General features: G+C 39.9%; 2 protein-coding genes across 5 annotated transcripts in view; one reads left to right on the top strand and one right to left on the bottom strand.

Annotated features, from left to right (window-relative positions):
* The first annotated feature begins 596 nt into the window (after positions 1–596).
* afg3l1 (AFG3-like AAA ATPase 1) lies at positions 597–20,615 on the top strand. 4 transcript variants are annotated; one of them, XM_079278221.1, is made up of 16 exons: positions 597–819; positions 1,303–1,390; positions 1,901–2,187; positions 2,293–2,442; positions 2,537–2,608; positions 3,375–3,499; positions 3,666–3,936; positions 11,628–11,765; positions 12,241–12,394; positions 12,473–12,580; positions 12,767–12,892; positions 18,899–19,009; positions 19,098–19,213; positions 19,340–19,540; positions 19,843–20,037; positions 20,260–20,615. In XM_079278221.1, exons 1-16 carry the CDS (start codon positions 688–690, stop codon positions 20,482–20,484), a joined length of 2,499 nt encoding a protein of 832 aa, XP_079134347.1. In that variant the 5' UTR covers positions 597–687; the 3' UTR covers positions 20,485–20,615. The 4 variants fall into 4 exon arrangements, with proteins under 4 accessions (XP_079134347.1, XP_079134346.1, XP_079134345.1 ...); XM_079278220.1 differs by having other exon boundaries at positions 1,871–2,187; XM_079278219.1 differs by having other exon boundaries at positions 1,853–2,187.
* Positions 20,616–21,787: 1,172 nt separating this feature from the next.
* Positions 21,788–22,645, bottom strand: part of LOC306782539 (voltage-dependent calcium channel subunit alpha-2/delta-4-like) — a gene marked incomplete at its 5' end in the record, with an annotated part of 70,632 nt that continues 69,774 nt past the window's right edge. Inside the window, one exon of the mRNA XM_079275949.1 lies at positions 21,788–22,645. This exon is cut by the window's right edge and continues 293 nt beyond it.

Here is a 22,645-nt window from a genome sequence, read left to right as displayed (position 1 = left end):
TCATTTTCATTTTGTAATAATAATCAAATGTATCAATGGGAAAACGTACAGTCATTCCATGTTTTGGTAACAAGTTACATGAGGGAAGAAGAACGCATCGGAGTAAAAAAGGTCTTTCTATCTCAGCCAATCAGAGAGAAGGTGTTCTGTGAGGACCCATAGTCGGCCTTTCTGATGCCTGAATGTAAATAAGTAATTTTAAAGAGAATTAAATAAATGATGTGTGTCACATTTGATATATATCATGTTCTGAAGTATATTCATCCATTTTATGATCTGAATCTTTTATAGAGTTTGTAAATATATTACATTTTTGTAACAAAAGTCTTTCTATCTCAGCCAATCAGAGAGGTGTTCTGTGAGGACCCAGAGTCGGCCTTTTTTATGCCTGACTGTAAATAAGTAATTTAAAGATAATTAAATCGATTACTTGCATCACATTTGATATATATAATGTTTTGTAGTATATTGACCCATTTTATGATCTTAATCTTTTTTTAGACTTAATAAATCAATTTCATTTTGTAACACTTCCCGTCAGGCAGTCAAAGAGAAGGTCTATCGAGCTTCACGTCACCCTCTCGTTGACATTTCACGCCGTTTTTCAATAACACTTTGTTGGTGCAACGTGATGGAGTTCAAGGGAGGATATTAAACCCCAAAAGAAGCGTCGTGTTCACGGAGAGGATGTCTCAGGTGCTGAGGCTGCTCTCGGCGGTGGCCTTGCCTTTCTGCCGGGCTGGAGGAGCCCGGGCTCGGCTCTCTGCGGTGACCGCTGGACGGCTCTTCACAGTCGGATACAGAAGCTCCTCTGATCCGGTGAGTTGAGGTTTTTATGGAAAAATAAACACAAAAACTGTTGTCTGATAAATGCACGAGTCCGTCAGTGAATTAATGACCACAGTGTCCTCTCTTTACGTGGGTTGTAAGTTGATTTAAACTAAAGTCTAAAGGTATTTAACGTCAGCTAAGTTAGCCCGACACCCCATTGCGAAATCAATAAATCCAGGGGTCGCTGGCTTAATATTAACAAAACAAACTCTCTAAAACTCCATGAAATACTCAATCTGCCTGATCACAGTCTACTGTGTAATTCGGCATCATTTAGATCCAAAAAATAACATTATTATTATTGTTATTATATAAGATAAAGTACTTTGTAGTGTAACTACAGCCGCTGAACGTGGTTATCGTCCACGTCCACTTGGCTTTGAGGTGTTTCAATATCAACATCATGTTGAGTTCCTTTAGATGATGTTGAGTTCATTGAGCTGATCCTCCTTCTCGTGCTCCTTGTTTCAGAGCGTCTGTCGGACTCCAGTGAACCTCCTCCTGTCCTGTCCCAGACTCCAGGCGGCTCAGCGGCGACTTTACTCCACTGAACCTAAAGGTGAGAGCAGATGTGTGAATGAAGAAGAACAGCTGGATCTCGTGCTCGTCTGTCCTCAGTCGGGTTCAGAACAACAAGCTGCAGACAAAGATTAAGATAAAGTGCACGTTAAGATTTACTCCCAAAGCTTCTTATTGATGCAACATCTGACCGAAAAGATCTTCATCTTCATCTTCATCTTCATCCACGTAAAGAACCAGCAGGCCACACATACGGACACATTAAATCAAGTTCAGTCACTTCGATTTAATTCCAGACGGCAGCGGAAACAACGAGAGACTAAATGAAACTACAAATGAACCGCTTGTAGTTCTGCCAGTTTAAATGCAATAAATGATGCAGTTTAGTTGTTCATCTGATGTTTGGCTGCAGCTTCATGAAACTGCAGAATCAGCACCAGAAACTATCGCACGGAGTTAGAAACACTGGTTTGATCCAACAATCACATGTGAGTTTCAGGAGGAGGAGCAGCAGGAGCAGGAGGAGCAGCAGGAGGAGGAGCAGCAGGAGGAGGAGCAGCAGCAGGAGGAGGAGCAGGAGGAGGAGGAGCAGCAGGAGGAGGAGGAGGAGGAGCAGCAGGAGGAGGAGGAGGAGCAGCAGGAGGAGGAGGAGGAGCAGCAGGAGGAGGAGGAGGAGCAGCAGGAGGAGCAGCAGCAGGAGGAGGAGGAGCAGCAGGAGGAGCAGCAGGAGGAGCAGCAGGAGGAGGAGGAGGAGCAGCAGGAGGAGGAGCAGGAGGAGGAAGATCCTCAGGTGGAGGGAAGAGAGGAGGAAAAGACTGGTGGAGCCGAATGCAGAAGGTTTGTGTCGTCACATTCCTTTTCTACACTGAAGAGGCGACTTTAATGTCCCTCGTCTCACCACCAGCTGTCTAACGTGTCCCGTGTGTCTCTGCTGCTCTCCAGGGAGACGTCCCCTGGGACGAGAAGGACTTCAGGTATCTGGCGATCGCGGCGGCCGGTGTCGGTTCAACCGTGTTGTTCTTCTACTTCAGAGACAACGGCAGAGAGATCAGCTGGAAGGACTTCGTCCACCGATACGTGAGCAGAGGAATGGTGAGGACGTCACACCGGGACATTAGTGCCGGGACGCACGGCGTCTGATCAGAGTCCACATCAATCCTGAATATGTGAATATATTTGTGTGCAGGTGGAGCGGTTAGAGGTCGTCAACAAACAGTACGTGAGAGTCATCCTGCTGCCGGGAGCCGACGCTGACACGGTGAGAAAAACAAATTCAAACCGGAGATTTCTCCCAAAGTGTAACGATATTTAAATATCGGCCGAACATTCTGTGAGTAATGTTGAAATGGGACCAACCGTCCTCCTGTAGATGCTTTTGTGTATTAATTACCAAATTCTCCCATAAAAGAAATCTACGGAAGCCCTGAGGGCCAGGTGAGAAAAGAACAATCTGTTAATCCATAAAATCTGAAATAGCAGTTGTTTCAATGAACCCTTAAAATGATGAAGTAAACACTTTTACCTCTTTCCTAAAGATTTCATTAAACGAGTTCATGATAATGAGAATAAATATGAATTTAAATGATTCTCTCTAAACTAAAAACAAAAGTCTTTTTCATTTAAATCACTCAGCTTCTTCACAAGATATGTAGTCGGTGATCTACGGTTCCACAGAGTGTTTATGACTTAAGAACAGCTGGAAAATATAAGATCATATTTCAAAGTTCATGAACAGTTTTTCAACTGGCAGGAAAAAAAATCTGTTCATTTTTTAAATTTTCATCTGAAAACGGGCTCAGGATGTTTTTATATTTCAGGCTGAGTCTGCGTTACCTCGTGTTGTTAATAGGACTTAAATAATTCATGTTTTCTCCGGGTTGGTTTTTATTCCTCCATCTTCTCTAAACACAACCAACGTTTGTGTCAGAAGGTTTTAGTAAACTCAAAGTGAGCTACATATGTCATGTATTCACTCGTTGTTTTTACTTTCTGTTCGACACAATGCACGCTTGTGTTTGCTGCAGAACTACGTCTGGTTCAACATCGGCAGCGTCGACGCGTTCGAGAGGAACCTGGAGGCGGCGCACACGGAGCTCGGCTTGGAGCCGTCGCGCCGCGCCGCCGTCGTCTACAGCACCGAGAGCGACGGGTGAGTGAACCCTGAAGCGTCCCTGCTGCATGGGCTGTGTGGCTCTAAACGGACCCTCATGGACCAGATGAACATCATGCTGTACTGAAGAAGGAACTCGAGATTGAGACATAAACTCATGTTTACAATGTTTACTGAGGGAAGAAATCATTTCTCTCCCCGTCAGCTCTTTTCTGATGAGCATGATTCCCACCCTGCTGCTGATTGGCTTCCTGCTCTTTACCTTGCGGCGGGGGCCAATGGGAGGGGGCGCCGGCGGCGGGAAGGGCGGGCCCTTCAGCATGAGCGAGTCCACGGCGAAGATGATGAAGGACAACATCGACGTGAAGTTCAAGGACGTGGCCGGCTGTGAGGAGGCCAAGCTGGAGATCATGGAGTTCGTCAACTTCCTGAAGAACCCGCAGCAGTACCAGGACCTGGGGGCCAAGATCCCCAAGGTGAGCGCACACGCACACGCACACGTGTGACTCTTCCACTCCCGAACTCGTCGACGTGAGTTTATTGTTGTTCAGAGGCGTTAAGCGTCTCGTCCTGTCGGTTTCTGTGGAGTGAAAAGTCCTCCCCCAAGGAGCGTGGAGCAGCCAGCACACGTGGTACTGATAGCTTTTCAGTCACACGGCGCTAAAAACGTTACCGAAACTGGTTCACCGTCAGAAAGGATTTTAATCCTGCTGTTACAATTACAGTTATGCAATGGTGTACATTAATCTTTGAAATATTAAACAATGAACCCCCCCCTTGGAAAAAACTCTCCCCGTCCCAGGACAACACGTCTTCCCAGGACTTCTAAATAACAGGAGAGAAAAAACTCTTGGCTATCCCCTCCCTTATATTCATTCGCGACTCCTCCCCTTTTATCTATCTCCATTTTTATTGGCTGCCTACGCTCACTCCTCAGTAAACGCCTGTCTCTGCATCTCGCTCTGCCTGCAACAAACACATTCAAATCCTGTCAGTTATGACTTACTCCCTTGTATAATCCTACAACACTTTATGTTTATCTTAATTATGCATTCCCAAAACCCTTATGATTATGACTAATTATGAACCTTAATTATGAATTATTAAACACTATTATATCTACTAATCACCCCTGTTTTGCTCAAATTTCTTACAATTCCCCCCTAACCCACAGTTCACTGTGAGTTAGTTACGCGAATGTAGTAAGTTACTCAAATGTACTTAAATGTTGTTAGTTTACACAAATATCGTTAGTTACTCAAATGTCCCTGGAGACCTCCCCCCTACTCAATCCAGGAAGAGGCTCCCTATCTATCTAAACAGAGGCAAACAATTCATGCATACAGATAACATTTCAAGTATTTCTGTTCAGTCCGTTTCAAAATTGAGTCCGTAAAAAGAAGACAAAAAAGAAAATTTAATCCGTAAAAAAGGGAAAAATTGAGTCCGTAAAAGGAAGACAAAAAAGAAAATTTAATCCGTAAAAAAGGGAAAAATTGAGTCCGTAAAAGGAAGACAAAAAAGGAAAATTAAAAAAAAAAAAAAAAGGGAAAGATAGAATCCGTAACAAAGGAAAAGATCGACTGCGTTGAAAATCACTGCCTTCCATGTCTTGGGGCTGGCAGGATCAGGATACAGCCTGTAGGCTAGAGAACACATACTGAGAAGCCTTGACTGTTCTTTTACACCTGTCAAAATTACATTTCTTAATCTTTACACCCTAAAATCCCATTATAACCCATTAAACAAAAATAAAATCTCAAATTACTCATCCAGAACAATCAGTCTATTTCCCTAATTTCCAATATCTCACCGGATGTGTTAGAAGTCCATCTGGGCCTTTATCAGGTCCTTCAGGATCTCCGAGAGGATGGTCAGGAACCGCTCGTGAAGTCCCTCTGGTGGCCTCATCTAGACTGTGGCCATCAGAAGCTCCAATTCGTCCTCATCCTCGTCACATAACTGGTTGCCTGGACTGGTGTCTGGCTCATCGGTGAAGCAACAAACCCCTGTAGAGGTCCACGGATGCACGGGAACCCCCATCCACAGACAACTAGGCGGTCTATGATGACAGCACACAGAATAATTACGATTGCCAAAAATGTATGTTTTCACAGGCCAAGCATACTTCCCAACCAGTCGGTGAACGGATCAGTGACACCAGAGTTGTCTGCTAGCTCTTGGCTGAGTGCTGTCAGTCCCTCCAGAGCCCTGGTCACCGATCCATCAGGAGCTGTGTTATTTGGAATGAAAGTACAGCAAGCAGTCCCAAACATCTGACAAACGCCACCTTTCTCTGCTAATATCATATCTAATGCCATTCTGTTCTGCAAGGTCATTAAACTAGTCTTCGCCAGCTGTGCATGCAGTCCTGATATGGCATCTCTGGTGAAGTTTACAAAACGCTGTTGGTTATAGTAAATGTAGTTGATCCAATCGACATTTTTATTAATCATCACCCTCTGAGAGAAAACAGATTCTAAATCTGCTGCTATTTGATTTCTGGCTTGAAAGTCATTAGACACCCCCCTTGGCAGTCTTATGACATCTTATGTACACTTGGTCATCAAAGGCCCCCTTCGGGCCACCGGCATCTCTTTTGGATCTTCTGTTAGCATGTGGGCGTGGAGAGATGAGTTCTCCATAAGTTGCATCAGTGACAGGCAAGATATAGAATGACAATATAAGTTGCACCAACGCACCTGTCCAATCTTTAGGCAGGATTGGATGTATGGTTCTTCCTCCACACCATCACCATAAATCAGCTCTAGGTGCTGTCTGTCTTAACACACTGTTATATAGATAGTCGCTAGCGTTGTGACTGTTGCTACAATTTGCTTCAATAATACTGCCTACATTGGGCCCCATAGCTGTATCTGAGGCTATACAATCAAATGGACCCTCTGTAACCTTGAACAGAGGTGGGGTATTATATTATACAGGTGGGTAATGCCAGTGTAGCCTCTGACAAGTGTGATGGAGGGGCAACGTGTCATCAGTAAACAGAGTTAAAATATAACTAAATTCAGGACTTATGAGTCTGAATCTTGAAGGAACTGGTGTTGCTAGGGGTTGCTCGGTCCTGAACACACAATACAATCTGTACTACTGACTTGAAGCCGTATATTGTACCCACCATAAATTCCCATCTGCCATTCCAGTTTCCACCCCTTACCTCATTCTCTGCGTCAGTCGTATGTCGAACCTGGTCTTTTTACAGGCTTAACAATAATCCTAATGAGCCCTTGTGGGGCAGGACTATCAGTAGCCTTTCCCTGTACTACGTAAAGTCCTCCGTCAGTCAATTTAGGTAAGTCTTAAAGGATTACATCTACCCACCCCCTTTGTACACATCACAGGCATAATATGATAACAGCTTCCCATACTTATGTGTGGCAGGCCCACACTCGTCAGTTATGATGCACACGGTTTTGGTCATCCACCCGCAGGCGTGTTCATACTTGGGACTGGAAACTTCTTCACAGAAGTCGAACTGGACCGTTGATGTTGTACCTTCTTTGAACATAAGAGTGAGAGTTACATTTTCATAGGTGAGTGTCGTCAGAGAAGCCTCTCTACGTGGTCTAAGATCGGTTTGATTAGCTACTGAGGCTAAATGTCGAATCCTGATGTAGTCATGCATGTGATCTGGTTCCTGTCTGTGGTTAATTTCACATACTAAGAACTAAGAACTCAGGAATAAAATAAATACAGACTTCCATAACCCACTGACCCTAGAGTCTCCTACTGGACGCCCTCGCTTAAACTGTGGGGGAAACGTCATCTTCAGTACTGTCTAACCCCTCTTTTGAGGTGTCTTTGGCTTCAAATTTTCCTGTCTGATGTTCACTCCTGTCTCTGCGAGTGTCACACTCGTTACCTTCGCTGCTGCACAGTGAGTGAGGTGGTGTCAAGTAGCTCTAGTTTTACCTTTCACCTTGGTTCACTCCACTTGCGTTTGTGGACTTTTATCCACACCAGACTGCCTGGTGACACATCAGCCTGCTTCCTTTCGTCAGCTGCTGCTTCTGCGTTTGTCACCTGAGAAAACAACACTCGGCTCATGTTAGTTAGAGCTCCCGTATATTTCTCAATTTCTAGAGTTAGCAAGTCTAGTTGTGGTTTATCATGACGTTATTAAATCTCAAAATTTGTGAGTAGCACCTTTACTGAAAACGATTCTAAATGTGGATCTACAAAAAACGTTTGACACCTTACCATAAATGTTTGACACCTTACCATATTCCCCCTTCACCTCGATATCTCTGCTGTAAGGGATCACATGGCAACCATCTATGTATCTTGGCTATACCCTGAACCTCCCCATGGTCCTGGTGACAGCATGGGCATCTGTTGATGTCTCACGGGAGGAGGTCCAGCTGGACCTGGTCGTAGGTACTGCTGATGTTGTGGTGGGAACGGAGCATGTTGTGGTGCTGCACTGATCTGTCTTCCTCTTCCCATTTGCCTTGGGCAGTCTCGGGCCCAATGGCCCCATCTCCCACATACGTAGCACTCACCAAACCTGTCAGGGTTTTCTCTGTTTCCTGGTTGGCCATATCCGCCTGCTCTTTTATGAGGGCAATCCCTCACCCAATGACCTTCTCTCCCACATACGTAGCACACTCCCTTACTTACAAGACCCCCACGCCCCCCTTTATCGTTACCTCTCCCTCTGTTGGATGCACCACTTCTGCATCGTGGTGGGGGCTGATTGTACACCACCGTGGGGGCTGGTACTGCTGGATTTTGTTGCTGCTGGGCTTCTGCTGCTATCATCTGTTTCTTGGCCTGAACTTTTCTATTTAATTCTCTGTCGACCTCTGCTACTTGCAGTTTCAGCAGTCGCCGCTGCATTCTCTTTATATCCTCGTCTTCTTTACTTTCTGCTCGTCTTTCCTCTATCTGCTGTTGCAAATCTTTTCTAATGCGTTCTACTTCTGTTACTTCACATTTTAGTCTTCTTACCAGTGCTCCTACTTCCTTACTCTGCTTCTTTAATGTAAACATTATGCAGCCTAGGAGTATTCAAATGTGTGTATTAAATGTGCATGCTTGTCATCACATGAATCAAAGTCAACTCACCCTCTGTGCTGTATGGCGTGTGGCCGCTGACTCCAAAACTGGGATCCGCTGCTCCACTTCCCAGATCTGGACCCACTCAGCCACGCACCTTGACTAAAACAAACACAGAACTGCCAAAAGTTCAGCAGTAAATGTTAGCATACGTCTGTAGTGTAAGAGAGGTCAACGATCTCTCAAATATGTTGCGCCGTCCGTGTCAAAATTGATTCTTAGGAACTATGTAAAATAGTAAATGTACCAAAATTAGTCAATACTGGATATGTGAAGGAATCTCGAATCCAAAATTGAAGCTGGAATTCCGAAATCAAACTCAACATCTAAATCAGAATCACAATCACAATCCAGTTCCAAATCAAAAGGTTTAAAATCAAAATTACGCTTAAATTAAAAAATCAATAATTAATCAAAAATCAATAATTAATCAATAAAATCAATTAAGATTAAGATTCCAAATCAAATGTAAAATCGAAATTAAAATGAAATTAAAAGTTAATAATTAATCAATTACTAATAGCAATAAAAAATCAATTAAGATTACGATTCCAAATCAAAGTTAAATGGTTTAAAATCGAAATTAAAATTAACTAAAAACTAATCAATTACAAAAAGCAATTAAAAAATTATCAATATCAAAATCCAAATAGTTCAAAATCAGAATTAGAATTAAATAAAAATTAATAATGAATCAATTAAAAAGCAATTAAAAAATTATCAATATCAAAATTCAATAACTGTATTCAAAACATTCAAACAGCAAAGCCAATGTAAGTCAAACTACAATTACAATTCACACTGCAATCATTGACACCTCAGCAACACCACACAGCACAATAATAATCACATTTACTAATGAATCACTATTAAGTTCAAGAATTGAAGGAGCACAACTGAAACCATTAATCTTTGTTAAAATGCTGAATTAAAACCAAAGTCAACAACTAAAGTTATAATGCTTAATTAAAACTAAAGTCAGGATGTAAGCACAAAGGTCATAGACAATGAATTTCTAAGACTGTTTTGTGTAATTTATCTAGGAAGCCACTGGGTGGCATAAAACTATGCTGTGGTTGTCTCTCTAAGCCACCAGATGTCAGCCTTTTTAGTACTAATGTAATGACAGATTCAAAACACTAGGTTTAATATTATTATTATCATTAACTAGCAGTTACTCCTCCTGGTCACTAGTTGGTGGAGTTGCTTTCTGGCGTTTTCTTCTTCTACGGTTTATCTACCTTCCTGTTTACATTCAGCCTTTGCCAGCAAATATACTACGTAAATGCTAACGGAATATGCTAACGGAATGCTAACAGCAAAAACGGAGCTTCTAACGCACACACAAGTTTCACCAAAATCCCACACTTTATTTCCACTCATACGCCTTCTGTCTCCTCTCACACTCCAGCAGTTATTTTCTTTACAAGCACTTTTATTTTTCATACACAGTACAATAAACCCGGAGCTACGTCGTAGCCAACGTTAGCTCCTCACACAGCTACCACAGGTCATGCAACGGTATTCATCATGTTAAACGTATTTCCACGCTGCTAAAACACAGACTAGTCACACGTATTATTGGACTTATTTATTCATCAGTTTAAACGTATTTCCACGCTGCTAAAACACAGACTAGTCACACGTATTCTTGGACTTATTGTCCGGTTTTTTTTCCCTTAAACCTCCGTTAACAGGCTTTTAGCTTCTCCAGACCCGAGGTCATTGTTACGTTTGATCACGAGTTATACACTTCCAGCGTCACCCACTCGCCCAGTCCGCCTAGCACCGCCAAAAGCCTTTATTCTACGTATTCTGAATCATCCACACGACCCTCTAATTATACATTCACAGCCAAAACAAGCGAGTGTGTCTTTCCTGAAGTCACAGCCTCAGAAGCTAACTCCCGCTAGCCTAGCTTTCTAAGCAACTTATGCGACGGGACCCGAAACTCGTGGACAAAGCCCACAAAGGATTGCACACCTAAGCCCCTCAAAGCCACAACATCTCAGTTCGCCTCGCTACATAACTGCTTTTGAACAGTTGTCAGCACAAACCCAGCCATGCACCCCAGAGCCGGAGGATCTCAGAGCGATGCAAAGCTAGCCCGCTCTAGCTAATCAACTGCTTGGTACAAATGTGATGATTTAATTACACAGCGCTGTCTGTCTTTAATTGATTCTTAGGATCCTCTGTATACACTGGACTTGTCCCTTTAATGCATGCTACAAATATACTCTCATTGCAAACTGCAGCTAGCTCAGCTCAAAACGGCCTGCTCACACACGCGCCTTTTTTTTCACACCATTGCCTCACAGAACAAAGGCACGTTAGCAGGGCAAACACCGGCCGGCCACATCTCCAAATAAATTGTCCTATAACTACCTAGACAGACTTCGTTAGGTGCTGTTCTTACCTTGTATTGGCGCCTTGGAGATGTAGGTGGCCGATGCCGTCCAGCATCCGTGTCTCGTCCCGCAAGCTACCTCCTGGCTAGCTCGCCAAATTTGTGGAGTGAAAAGTCCTCCCCCAAGGAGCGTGGAGCAGCCAGCACACGTGGTACTGATAGCTTTTCAGTCACACGGCGCTAAAAACGTTACCGAAACTGGTTCACCGTCAGAAAGGATTTTAATCCTGCTGTTACAATTACAGTTATGCAATGGTGTACATTAATCTTTGAAATATTAAACAATGAACCCCCCCCCTTGGAAAAAACTCTCCCCGTCCCAGGACAACACGTCTTCCCAGGACTTCTAAATAACAGGAGAGAAAAAACTCTTGGCTATCCCCTCCCTTATATTCATTCGCGACTCCTCCCCTTTTATCTATCTCCATTTTTATTGGCTGCCTACGCTCACTCCTCAGTAAACGCCTGTCTCTGCATCTCGCTCTGCCTGCAACAAACACATTCAAATCCTGTCAGTTATGACTTACTCCCTTGTATAATCCTACAACACTTTATGTTTATCTTAATTATGCATTCCCAAAACCCTTATGATTATGACTAATTATGAACCTTAATTATGAATTATTAAACACTATTATATCTACTAATCACCCCTGTTTTGCTCAAATTTCTTACATTTCCCAGGGTGCCGTTCTGTCCGGGCCTCCTGGGACGGGGAAGACTCTGCTGGCTAAAGCCACAGCCGGAGAGGCCAACGTGCCGTTCATCACCGTCAACGGCTCCGAGTTCCTGGAGATGTTCGTGGGCGTCGGCCCGGCCAGGGTGAGTGACGGCAGGACTCCACGCAGGTGAAGGCCTCAGTGATCGGTGGATCCACCTGCAGCGCCACTTTAATGAACCTTCACGGTGAAGGCCGCACGAAACTGCAATATGTGGTGTGTTTGTATATTAGTGTTCATATTTCATCCTCTGAAAAGGTGCTTCAATGCTTCCTTTCCTAGCTCCTTCAGCAAAGGAAACACTGGACTTTCCTTTCCCAAAGGAACGGAGATAATGCCGTCCCACAACATTTAAAGTGCCGTTTATCTTACACAGGTTCAATAAACAGTGTTCATGAAGTCATAGGACTCATGTTGGTCAACATGAAGAGACAGTTTTGTGTTTATTTACTTCTAACGTGTGACAGAAACAAAATGAACAATAAATGAAGCAAACTGTCAACAACAACTCTGCATTTAGAAAGTCTTAAATGCAGGTTGCTCTTCCTCGCTGACTGTCTCCTCCTCCTCCTCCTCAGGTGAGGGATATGTTCTCCATGGCGAGGAAGAACGCTCCCTGCATCCTCTTCATCGACGAGATCGACGCCGTGGGGAGGAAGAGGGGAGGAGGGAACTTCGGAGGTCAGAGTGAACAAGAGAACACTCTGAACCAGCTGCTGGTGGAGATGGACGGTAGGCTCCTCCCCTTTTGAACGGCTCTTTTAAAGTTGTTTTTTATCCTCTGAACTGTTTTATTTTGTTTCTCTGCAGGTTTTAACACGGCGACTAACGTGGTGGTCTTGGCTGCAACCAACAGACCCGACATCCTGGACCCTGCTCTGATGAGACCGGGACGCTTCGACAGGCAGATCTACATCGGTACGTTCTGACGGCTGATTGGTGGAACTCGTTCTGTTTGTTCTCTGACTCTAAGGAACCTAAAAGCCTTGTTTGTGTGACTGGAGCTCCTCGGGTAACGGATGGAGATGTTCATCTGGAAACACAATATTGATATTTTCCCACGTCACTGGTTCTGTAAGGTCTTTAAAGACTTTCTTCTCTCAGGTCCTCCGGACATCAAAGGCAGAGCGTCCATCTTTAAAGTCCACCTGCGGCCCATCAAGCTGGACCCCAACATGGACAAAGACTTCCTCGCCAGGAAGATGGCCGCCGCCACGCCGGGGTTCACCGGTACGGCACGGTTCAGCTCCATGAACGAGTAGAGGAGTGAAGAGGCGGAGGAGTGAAGAGGCGGAGGGGTGAAGAGGCGGAGGGGCGGAGAGGCGGAGGGGCGGAGAGGCGGAGAGGCGGAGGGGCGAAGAGGCGAAGGGGCGGAGATTATAGAAACGTAACTTATTATAGAAACGTAACTTATTATAGAAACGTAACTTATTATAGAAACGTAGCTTATTATAGAAACGTAGCTTATTATAGAAACGTAGCTTATTATAGAAACGTAACTTATTATAGAAACGTAACTTATTATAGAAACGTAACTTATTATAGAAACGTAACTTATTATAGAAACGTAACTTATTATAGAAACGTAACTTATTATAGAAACGTAACTTATTATAGAAACGTAACTTATTATAGAAACGTAACTTATTATAGAAACGTAACTTATTATAGAAACGTAACTTATTATAGAAACGTAACTTATTATAGAAACGTAACTTATTATAGAAACGTAACTTATTATAGAAACGTAACTTATTATAGAAACGTAACTTATTATAGAAACGTAACTTATTATAGAAACGTAGCTTATTATAGAAACGTAACTTATTACAGAAACGTAACTTATTACAGAAGCGTAACTTATTATAGAAACGTAACTTATTATAGAAACGTAACTTATTATAGAAACGTAATTTATTATAGAAACGTAACTTATTATAGAAACGTAACTTATTATAGAAACGTAACTTATTATAGAAACGTAACTTATTATAGAAACGTAACTTATTATAGAAACGTAACTTATTACAGAAACGTAACTTATTACAGAAACGTAACTTATTACAGAAACGTAACTTATTACAGAAACGTAACTTATTACAGAAAAGTAACTTATTATAGAAACGTAACTTATTATAGAAACGTAACTTATTATAGAAACGTAATTTATTATAGAAACGTAACTTATTATAGAAACGTAACTTATTATAGAAACGTAGCTTATTATAGAAACGTAGCTTATAGAAACGTAGCTTATTATAGAAACGTAGCTTATTATAGAAACGTAGCTTATTATAGAAACGTAATTTATTATAGAAACGTAATTTATTATAGAAACGTAGCTTATTATAGAAACGTAGCTTATTATAGAAACGTAGCTTATTATAGAAACGTAGCTTATTATAGAAACGTAGCTTATTATAGAAACGTAACTTATTATAGAAACGTAACTTATTATAGAAACGTAACTTATTATAGAAATGTAACTTATTATAGAAACGTAACTTATTATAGAAACGTAACTTATAGAAACGTAACTTATAGAAACGTAACTTATAGAAACGTAACTTATAGAAACGTAGCTTATAGAAACGTAGCTTATAGAAACGTAGCTTATTATAGAAACGTAGCTTATTATAGAAACGTAACTTATTATAGAAACGTAACTTATTATAGAAACGTAACTTATTATAGAAACGTAACTTATTATAGAAACGTAGCTTATTATAGAAACGTAACTTATTATAGAAACGTAACTTATTATAGAAACGTAGCTTATTATAGAAACGTAGCTTATTATAGAAACGTAGCTTATTATAGAAACGTAGCTTATTATAGAAACGTAACTTATTATAGAAACGTAACTTATTATAGAAACGTAACTTATTATAGAAACGTAACTTATTATAGAAACGTAACTTATTATAGAAACGTAACTTATTATAGAAACGTAACTTATTATAGAAACGTAACTTATTATAGAAACGTAACTTATTATAGAAACGTAACTTATTATAGAAACGTAACTTATTATAGAAACGTAACTTATTATAGAAACGTAACTTATTATAGAAACGTAACTTATTATAGAAACGTAACTTATTATAGAAACGTAACTTATTATAGAAACGTAGCTTATTATAGAAACGTAACTTATTATAGAAACGTAACTTATTATAGAAACGTAACTTATTATAGAAACGTAACTTATTATAGAAACGTAACTTATTATAGAAACGTAACTTATTATAGAAACGTAGCTTATTATAGAAACGTAACTTATTACAGAAACGTAACTTATTACAGAAGCGTAACTTATTACAGAAGCGTAACTTATTACAGAAACGTAACTTATTACAGAAACGTAACTTATTACAGAAACGTAACTTATTATAGAAACGTAACTTATTATAGAAACGTAAGTTATTATAGAAACGTAAGTTATTATAGAAACGTAACTTATTATAGAAACGTAACTTATTATAGAAACGTAACTTATTATAGAAACGTAGCTTATTACAGAAACGTAACTTATTACAGAAACGTAACTTATTACAGAAACGTAACTTATTACAGAAACGTAACTTATTACAGAAACGTAACTTATTACAGAAACGTAACTTATTACAGAAACGTAACTTATTATAGAAACGTAACTTATTATAGAAACGTAATTTATTATAGAAACGTAACTTATTATAGAAACGTAACTTATTATAGAAACGTAGCTTATTATAGAAACGTAGCTTATTATAGAAACGTAGCTTATTATAGAAACGTAGCTTATTATAGAAACGTAGCTTATTATAGAAACGTAGCTTATTATAGAAACGTAGCTTATTATAGAAACGTAACTTATTATAGAAACGTAGCTTATTATAGAAACGTAGCTTATTATAGAAACGTAGCTTATTATAGAAACGTAGCTTATTATAGAAACGTAGCTTATTATAGAAACGTAACTTATAGAAACGTAGCTTATAGAAACGTAGCTTATTATAGAAACGTAGCTTATTATAGAAACGTAACTTATTATAGAAACGTAACTTATTATAGAAACGTAACTTATTATAGAAACGTAACTTATTATAGAAACGTAGCTTATTATAGAAACGTAACTTATTATAGAAACGTAACTTATTATAGAAACGTAGCTTATTATAGAAACGTAGCTTATTATAGAAACGTAGCTTATTATAGAAACGTAACTTATTATAGAAACGTAACTTATTATAGAAACGTAGCTTATTATAGAAACGTAGCTTATTATAGAAACGTAGCTTATTATAGAAACGTAGCTTATTATAGAAACGTAACTTATTATAGAAACGTAACTTATTATAGAAACGTAACTTATTATAGAAACGTAACTTATTATAGAAACGTAACTTATAGAAACGTAGCTTATTATAGAAACGTAACTTATTATAGAAACGTAACTTATTATAGAAACGTAACTTATTATAGAAACGTAACTTATTACAGAAACGTAACTTATTACAGAAACGTAACTTATTACAGAAACGTAACTTATTACAGAAACGTAACTTATTACAGAAACGTAACTTATTATAGAAACGTAACTTATTATAGAAACGTAACTTATTATAGAAACGTAACTTATTATAGAAACGTAACTTATTATAGAAACGTAACTTATTATAGAAACGTAACTTATTATAGAAACGTAACTTATTACAGAAACGTAGCTTATTACAGAAACGTAACTTATTACAGAAGCGTAACTTATTACAGAAGCGTAACTTATTACAGAAACGTAACTTATTACAGAAACGTAACTTATTACAGAAACGTAACTTATTACAGAAACGTAACTTATTATAGAAACGTAAGTTATTATAGAAAGTTAACTTATTATAGAAACGTAGCTTATTACAGAAACGTAACTTATTACAGAAACGTAACTTATTACAGAAACGTAACTTATTACAGAAACGTAACTTATTACAGAAACGTAACTTATTACAGAAACGTAACTTATTACAGAAACGTAACTTATTACAGAAACGTAACTTATTATAGAAACGTAACTTATTATAGAAACGTAACTTATTATAGAAACGTAGCTTATTATAGAAACGTAGCTTATTATAGAAACGTAGCTTATTATAGAAACGTAGCTTATTATAGAAACGTAACTTATTATAGAAACGTAGCTTATTATAGAAACGTAGCTTATTATAGAAACGTAGCTTATTATAGAAACGTAGCTTATTATAGAAACGTAGCTTATTATAGAAACGTAACTTATAGAAACGTAGCTTATAGAAACGTAGCTTATTATAGAAACGTAGCTTATTATAGAAACGTAACTTATTATAGAAACGTAACTTATTATAGAAACGTAACTTATTATAGAAACGTAACTTATTATAGAAACGTAGCTTATTATAGAAACGTAACTTATTATAGAAACGTAACTTATTATAGAAACGTAGCTTATTATAGAAACGTAGCTTATTATAGAAACGTAGCTTATTATAGAAACGTAGCTTATTATAGAAACGTAACTTATTATAGAAACGTAACTTATTATAGAAACGTAACTTATTATAGAAACGTAGCTTATTATAGAAACGTAGCTTATTATAGAAACGTAGCTTATTATAGAAACGTAACTTATTATAGAAACGTAACTTATTATAGAAACGTAACTTATTATAGAAACGTAACTTATTATAGAAACGTAACTTATAGAAACGTAGCTTATTATAGAAACGTAGCTTATTATAGAAACGTATCTTATTATAGAAACGTAACTTATTATAGAAACGTAACTTATTACAGAAACGTAACTTATTACAGAAACGTAACTTATTACAGAAACGTAACTTATTACAGAAACGTAACTTATTACAGAAACGTAACTTATTATAGAAACGTAACTTATTATAGAAACGTAGCTTATTATAGAAACGTAACTTATTACAGAAACGTAACTTATTACAGAAACGTAACTTATTACAGAAACGTAACTTATTACAGAAACGTAACTTATTACAGAAACGTAACTTATTACAGAAACGTAACTTATTATAGAAACGTAGCTTATTATAGAAACGTAGCTTATTATAGAAACGTAGCTTATTATAGAAACGTAGCTTATTATAGAAACGTAGCTTATTATAGAAACGTAACTTATTATAGAAACGTAATTTATTATAGAAACGTAATTTATTATAGAAACGTAACTTATTATAGAAACGTAGCTTATTATAGAAACGTAGCTTATTATAGAAACGTAGCTTATTATAGAAACGTAGCTTATTATAGAAACGTAGCTTATTATAGAAACGTAACTTATTATAGAAACGTAACTTATTATAGAAACGTAACTTATTATAGAAACGTAACTTATAGAAACGTAACTTATAGAAACGTAACTTATAGAAACGTAACTTATAGAAACGTAGCTTATAGAAACGTAGCTTATTATAGAAACGTAACTTATTATAGAAACGTAACTTATTATAGAAACGTAACTTATTATAGAAACGTAGCTTATTATAGAAACGTAACTTATTATAGAAACGTAACTTATTATAGAAACGTAGCTTATTATAGAAACGTAGCTTATTATAGAAACGTAGCTTATTATAGAAACGTAACTTATTATAGAAACGTAACTTATTATAGAAACGTAACTTATTATAGAAACGTAACTTATTATAGAAACGTAGCTTATTATAGAAACGTAGCTTATTATAGAAACGTAACTTATTATAGAAACTTAACTTATTATAGAAACGTAACTTATTATAGAAACGTAGCTTATTATAGAAACGTAACTTATTATAGAAACGTAGCTTATTATAGAAACGTAACTTATTATAGAAACGTATCTTATTATAGAAACGTAACTTATTATAGAAACGTAACTTATTATAGAAACGTAACTTATTATAGAAACGTAGCTTATTATAGAAACGTAGCTTATTATAGAAACGTAACTTATTATAGAAACGTAACTTATTATAGAAACGTAGCTTATTATAGAAACGTAACTTATTATAGAAACGTAACTTATTATAGAAACGTAGCTTATTATAGAAACGTAGCTTATTATAGAAACGGAACTTATTATAGAAACGTAGCTTTTGATTTGGTTTCATGAAAGAAAGATGAAATCCACTTTCTAGAGCGGTGAGCGCCTCCAGAGATGATCTCTCGTTTATTGTTCACGTTTATTAAACATTGTTTGTTGTTTGTCTTCAGGAGCCGACATCGCTAACGTCTGCAACGAGGCGGCTCTGATCGCCGCCCGACATCTCAACACGTCCGTCAACGCCAAACACTTCGAGCAGGCCATCGACCGCGTCATCGGAGGTCAGCGTCACCAACACCCCCTCAGCTACATGTCTGCTGCTCACAGTCAAACTCAGCTGTGTGTGTGTGTGTGTGTGTGTGTGTTCAGGTCTGGAGAAGAAGACTCAGGTGCTGCAGCCCGGCGAGAAGAAGACCGTGGCGTATCACGAGGCGGGTCACGCCATCGTGGGCTGGTTCCTGGAGCACGCCGACCCGCTGCTGAAGGTACCGATGCCTCACACCAATAAAACCAACAGCAGACATGTTCTACAAGCAGATGAATGTAATCTAACAGCTGGAACCCTGCAAGTTAAACGCAGAAAGAATGATTTGTTGTGTGTGTCTCTCCAGGTGTCCATCATCCCCCGTGGTAAAGGTCTGGGCTATGCTCAGTACCTCCCCAGAGAGCAGTACCTGTACAGCAAGGAGCAGCTGTTCGACAGGATGTGCATGATGCTCGGGGGTCGTGTGGCCGAACACGTCTTCTTCGGCAGGATCACCACCGGAGCTCAGGACGACCTGAAGAAGGTCACGCAGTCCGCCTACGCCCAGGTACACACACACACACACACACACACACACACACACACACCAGATGTGTCCCGCTGAAGTCTCGCTTGAGGAGGACGAACACAAATGCTTATTTTGTTCTGCACAACGATTGTGACGTTCTCACAGAAACTGTAAAGGAACAAAAGCCCAAATGTCTCCGGTAGGACAGACTTGAGACACCAGCAGAGACGAGTGTTGACCACATTTCTGTAGTTTAGCAACCGATCTACTTCCTGTTTACACTTCCATCTGCACGCATCACATGACTGTTCACCCCCCCCCCCCCCCCCCCCCCCCCTCAGGTGGTCCAGTTTGGGATGAGCGATAAAGTGGGTCAGGTGTCCTTTGACCTGCCCCGGCAGGGCGAGATGGTCCTGGAGAAGCCGTACAGCGAAGCCACGGCCGAGCTCATCGACGCCGAGGTCCGAGAGCTGGTGGACCGAGCGTACCAGAGGACGCTGGAGCTGGTGGAGGACAAGAAGGAGCTGGTGGACCTGGTGAGAAGAGCTCCACTCAGACCTCCAGCAGCTACCAGAGCTCAGTCGTGTCTTACTCTAGTGAAACGGCTGCTTCAGAACCATGTGCATGCTCTTTATCAATGTGTGTGTGTGCTCACATGAGGTTAGAACAGTATCTATAAATAACATACGGTTTCTAGAGCAGATACAGAATCATTTAATGGTGCTGCTCCTCGTTCATCCCTGATGTTTCCTCCTCAGGTGGGGAAGCGTCTCCTGGACAGGGAGGTCCTGGACAAGGCCGACATGTTGGAGCTGCTCGGCCCGCGGCCGTTCAAGGAGAAGTCGACGTACGAGGACTTCGTGGAGGGGACGGGGAGCTTCGAGGAGGACACCAGCCTGCCGGAGGGCCTCCGAGACTGGAACAAGGAGAGAGGAGGAGACGAGGAGACGAGCCCGACTCAGGACAAACAGCACGCCGTGTAGAGATCCCAGACCACGTCCCAGACCACGTCCCAGACCACGTCCCAGACCACGTCCCAGACCGCGTCCCAGACCGCGTCCCAGACCACGTCCCAGACCACGTCCCAGACCCACGTCCCAGACCCACGTCCCAGACCCACGTCCCAGACCACGTCCCAGACCCACGTCCCAGACCCACGTCCCAGACCACGTCCCAGACCACGTCCCAGACCACGTCCCAGACCACGTCCCAGACCCACGTCCCAGACCCACGTCCCAGACCCACGTCCCAGACCACGTCCCAGACCCACGTCCCAGACCCACGTCCCAGACCACGTCCCAGACCACGTCCCAGACCCACGTCCCAGACCCACGTCCCAGACCGCGTCCCAGACCGCGTCCCAGACCCACGTCCCAGACCGCGTCCCAGCTGCAAAAAAACTCACCGCTGACTCTGCAGATTAAATATTCGTGGGCTCAGTCTGCGTCTCTCAGGTTCATGTTTTACGTGTTTGGACACAAACACGAGACAGTTTTTTAGACATTGTGACTCATTTTTCTTTTTTATTTATTTCATAAAAAGGAGTTTTTTTGCTCCTCGACTGATAACGAGGAAGAAAACAGTCCGAAGAACTTTTCTGCAGCCGAATTTCCAAATCGATGTGAACTCTTCATTTTATTTACACATTTTCTTTTATGGCCTGTAAACGCGGTCGTGTTTCATGTCGCTGAATAATAAAAGCGCAGCGACTGTTCGATCTTTAGTTTGTTGTACAAACGCTCCACGCTGTAAAAAATGATTGTAAAGAGTTTACGTGATAACTAATATCAGAGTTCTCCCTGAAGGAAGAAACGCTCCTCAGACATCGTTTAATGTTTTTAATCATCAGCTCCTCTGAGAGTTAAATGAAAGGAATATAATCAGCTTTATTGTTATAATTAAGCCGAGATGATTCTTCTCTAAACGCATACGAGACGTTGGTGATAAACTGCTTCAATGAAAGGAAAATAAAACGTGTGACGTCGAGTTGTCTTTAGCAACAATCTTCTCTTTGGTTGAAAACCAAACGTAACGAATGTAAGTGATTTAATGTTTAAACAGTAAAAGGTATGTAAACCATTCAAATTTAAATGAAATCTCTTCTCTCACATTAATGTGACATAAATGAATATTAATTTTTAGTCTATGTGGGAGGCAGCTTGTATATCTTGTCCACTCATTTCTGCAAATGTGTATTTAAGAATAAAAACAGGAAAAATAAACAGGAGGTTCCACTTTAATATGAAGAATAAACATTCTTTATATCAACATTTAAAAGAGTGCATAAGAGCTGCACGTTTAATAATCACAATCATCACTTTTGCTGAAGAGATTCAGGAACCGATAAATAATAAATTCTTTTATTGCTGCGGGTGAATAAGCAGTTAGCAGTTAGCCACGTTAGCTCATCAAAGAGGATCATTTCTGTAACTTTTAGGTTTATTCGGAGGCTGGACGCTGTTTTAACTTTCCTGACTACAGCAGAGTTAGTTAAACAGTAAAAACAATATAATCAGAATTATTAACAAGTAACTACGTAAACACCTCCAGTGGCTTTAATGAGACACAAAATTCTTAAATGTTGAGAGTTATTCCACCAACCAACTGCTTTCACTGCTCTTATTGTGAAACTTTAACGTGACATCAGAATGAAGTCACAAATAACCAACGTGATTCAAATACTGTTGGATCGATGGTTCGTCTGGACCTGCTTTAGCTTCAGTCTTAAACCAGGTGACCTGCAGGTGAGTCTGTGTGACACTTCCTAGTGAAGAACTCGTCCTTTCAACATCCAGCCACTGAGTTTTCTGTTGACCTTTGACCTCCCAAAGAGCTGAGCAGCGTTTAAAGTGGCAATCCTTGAGATTTCAGTCCTGCTTGATTTATGATTTTAAGAGTCGTTTTGTTAAAACATGAGCTTCAAGTTTTCAGAATTGTGTGAATAGTTTCCATTTGTTTGTGTACAAATACAAATCTGTAAAACTGACGAATAAATACATATTTTAACGCTTTTTAATCAAAGGATTAATCAGAACAGAAATGTATGAAAGTCTTAGTTTGCCACTTTAAAGCTCAACCCTTATTTTTAATTGTAAATCATTTAAATGTAAAACTCTACTTTGGATACAATACTTCTGCTACAAA

Source organism: Melanostigma gelatinosum (assembly GCF_949748355.1).
Source record: "Melanostigma gelatinosum genome assembly, chromosome: 1".
NCBI classification, from domain to species: Eukaryota; Metazoa; Chordata; class Actinopteri; order Perciformes; family Zoarcidae; genus Melanostigma; species Melanostigma gelatinosum.
Note: the sequence above shows the minus strand (reverse complement) of the source record. Positions and strands in the feature narration are given on the sequence as shown.

What these genes read in the sequence shown, in the direction of transcription:
- afg3l1 (XM_079278218.1), top strand. Translation starts at nt 688, where the DNA reads ATGTCTCAGGTGCTGAGGCTGCTCTCGGCGGTGGCCTTGCCTTTCTGC. An exon ending in TTACTCCACTGAACCTAAAG is followed by an intron (nt 1,391 to 1,849) that starts GTGAGAGCAGAT and finishes TGTGAGTTTCAG; the next exon opens with GAGGAGGAGCAGCAGGAGCA. An exon ending in CGCAGTCCGCCTACGCCCAG is followed by an intron (nt 19,541 to 19,842) that starts GTACACACACAC and finishes CCCCCCCCTCAG; the next exon opens with GTGGTCCAGTTTGGGATGAG.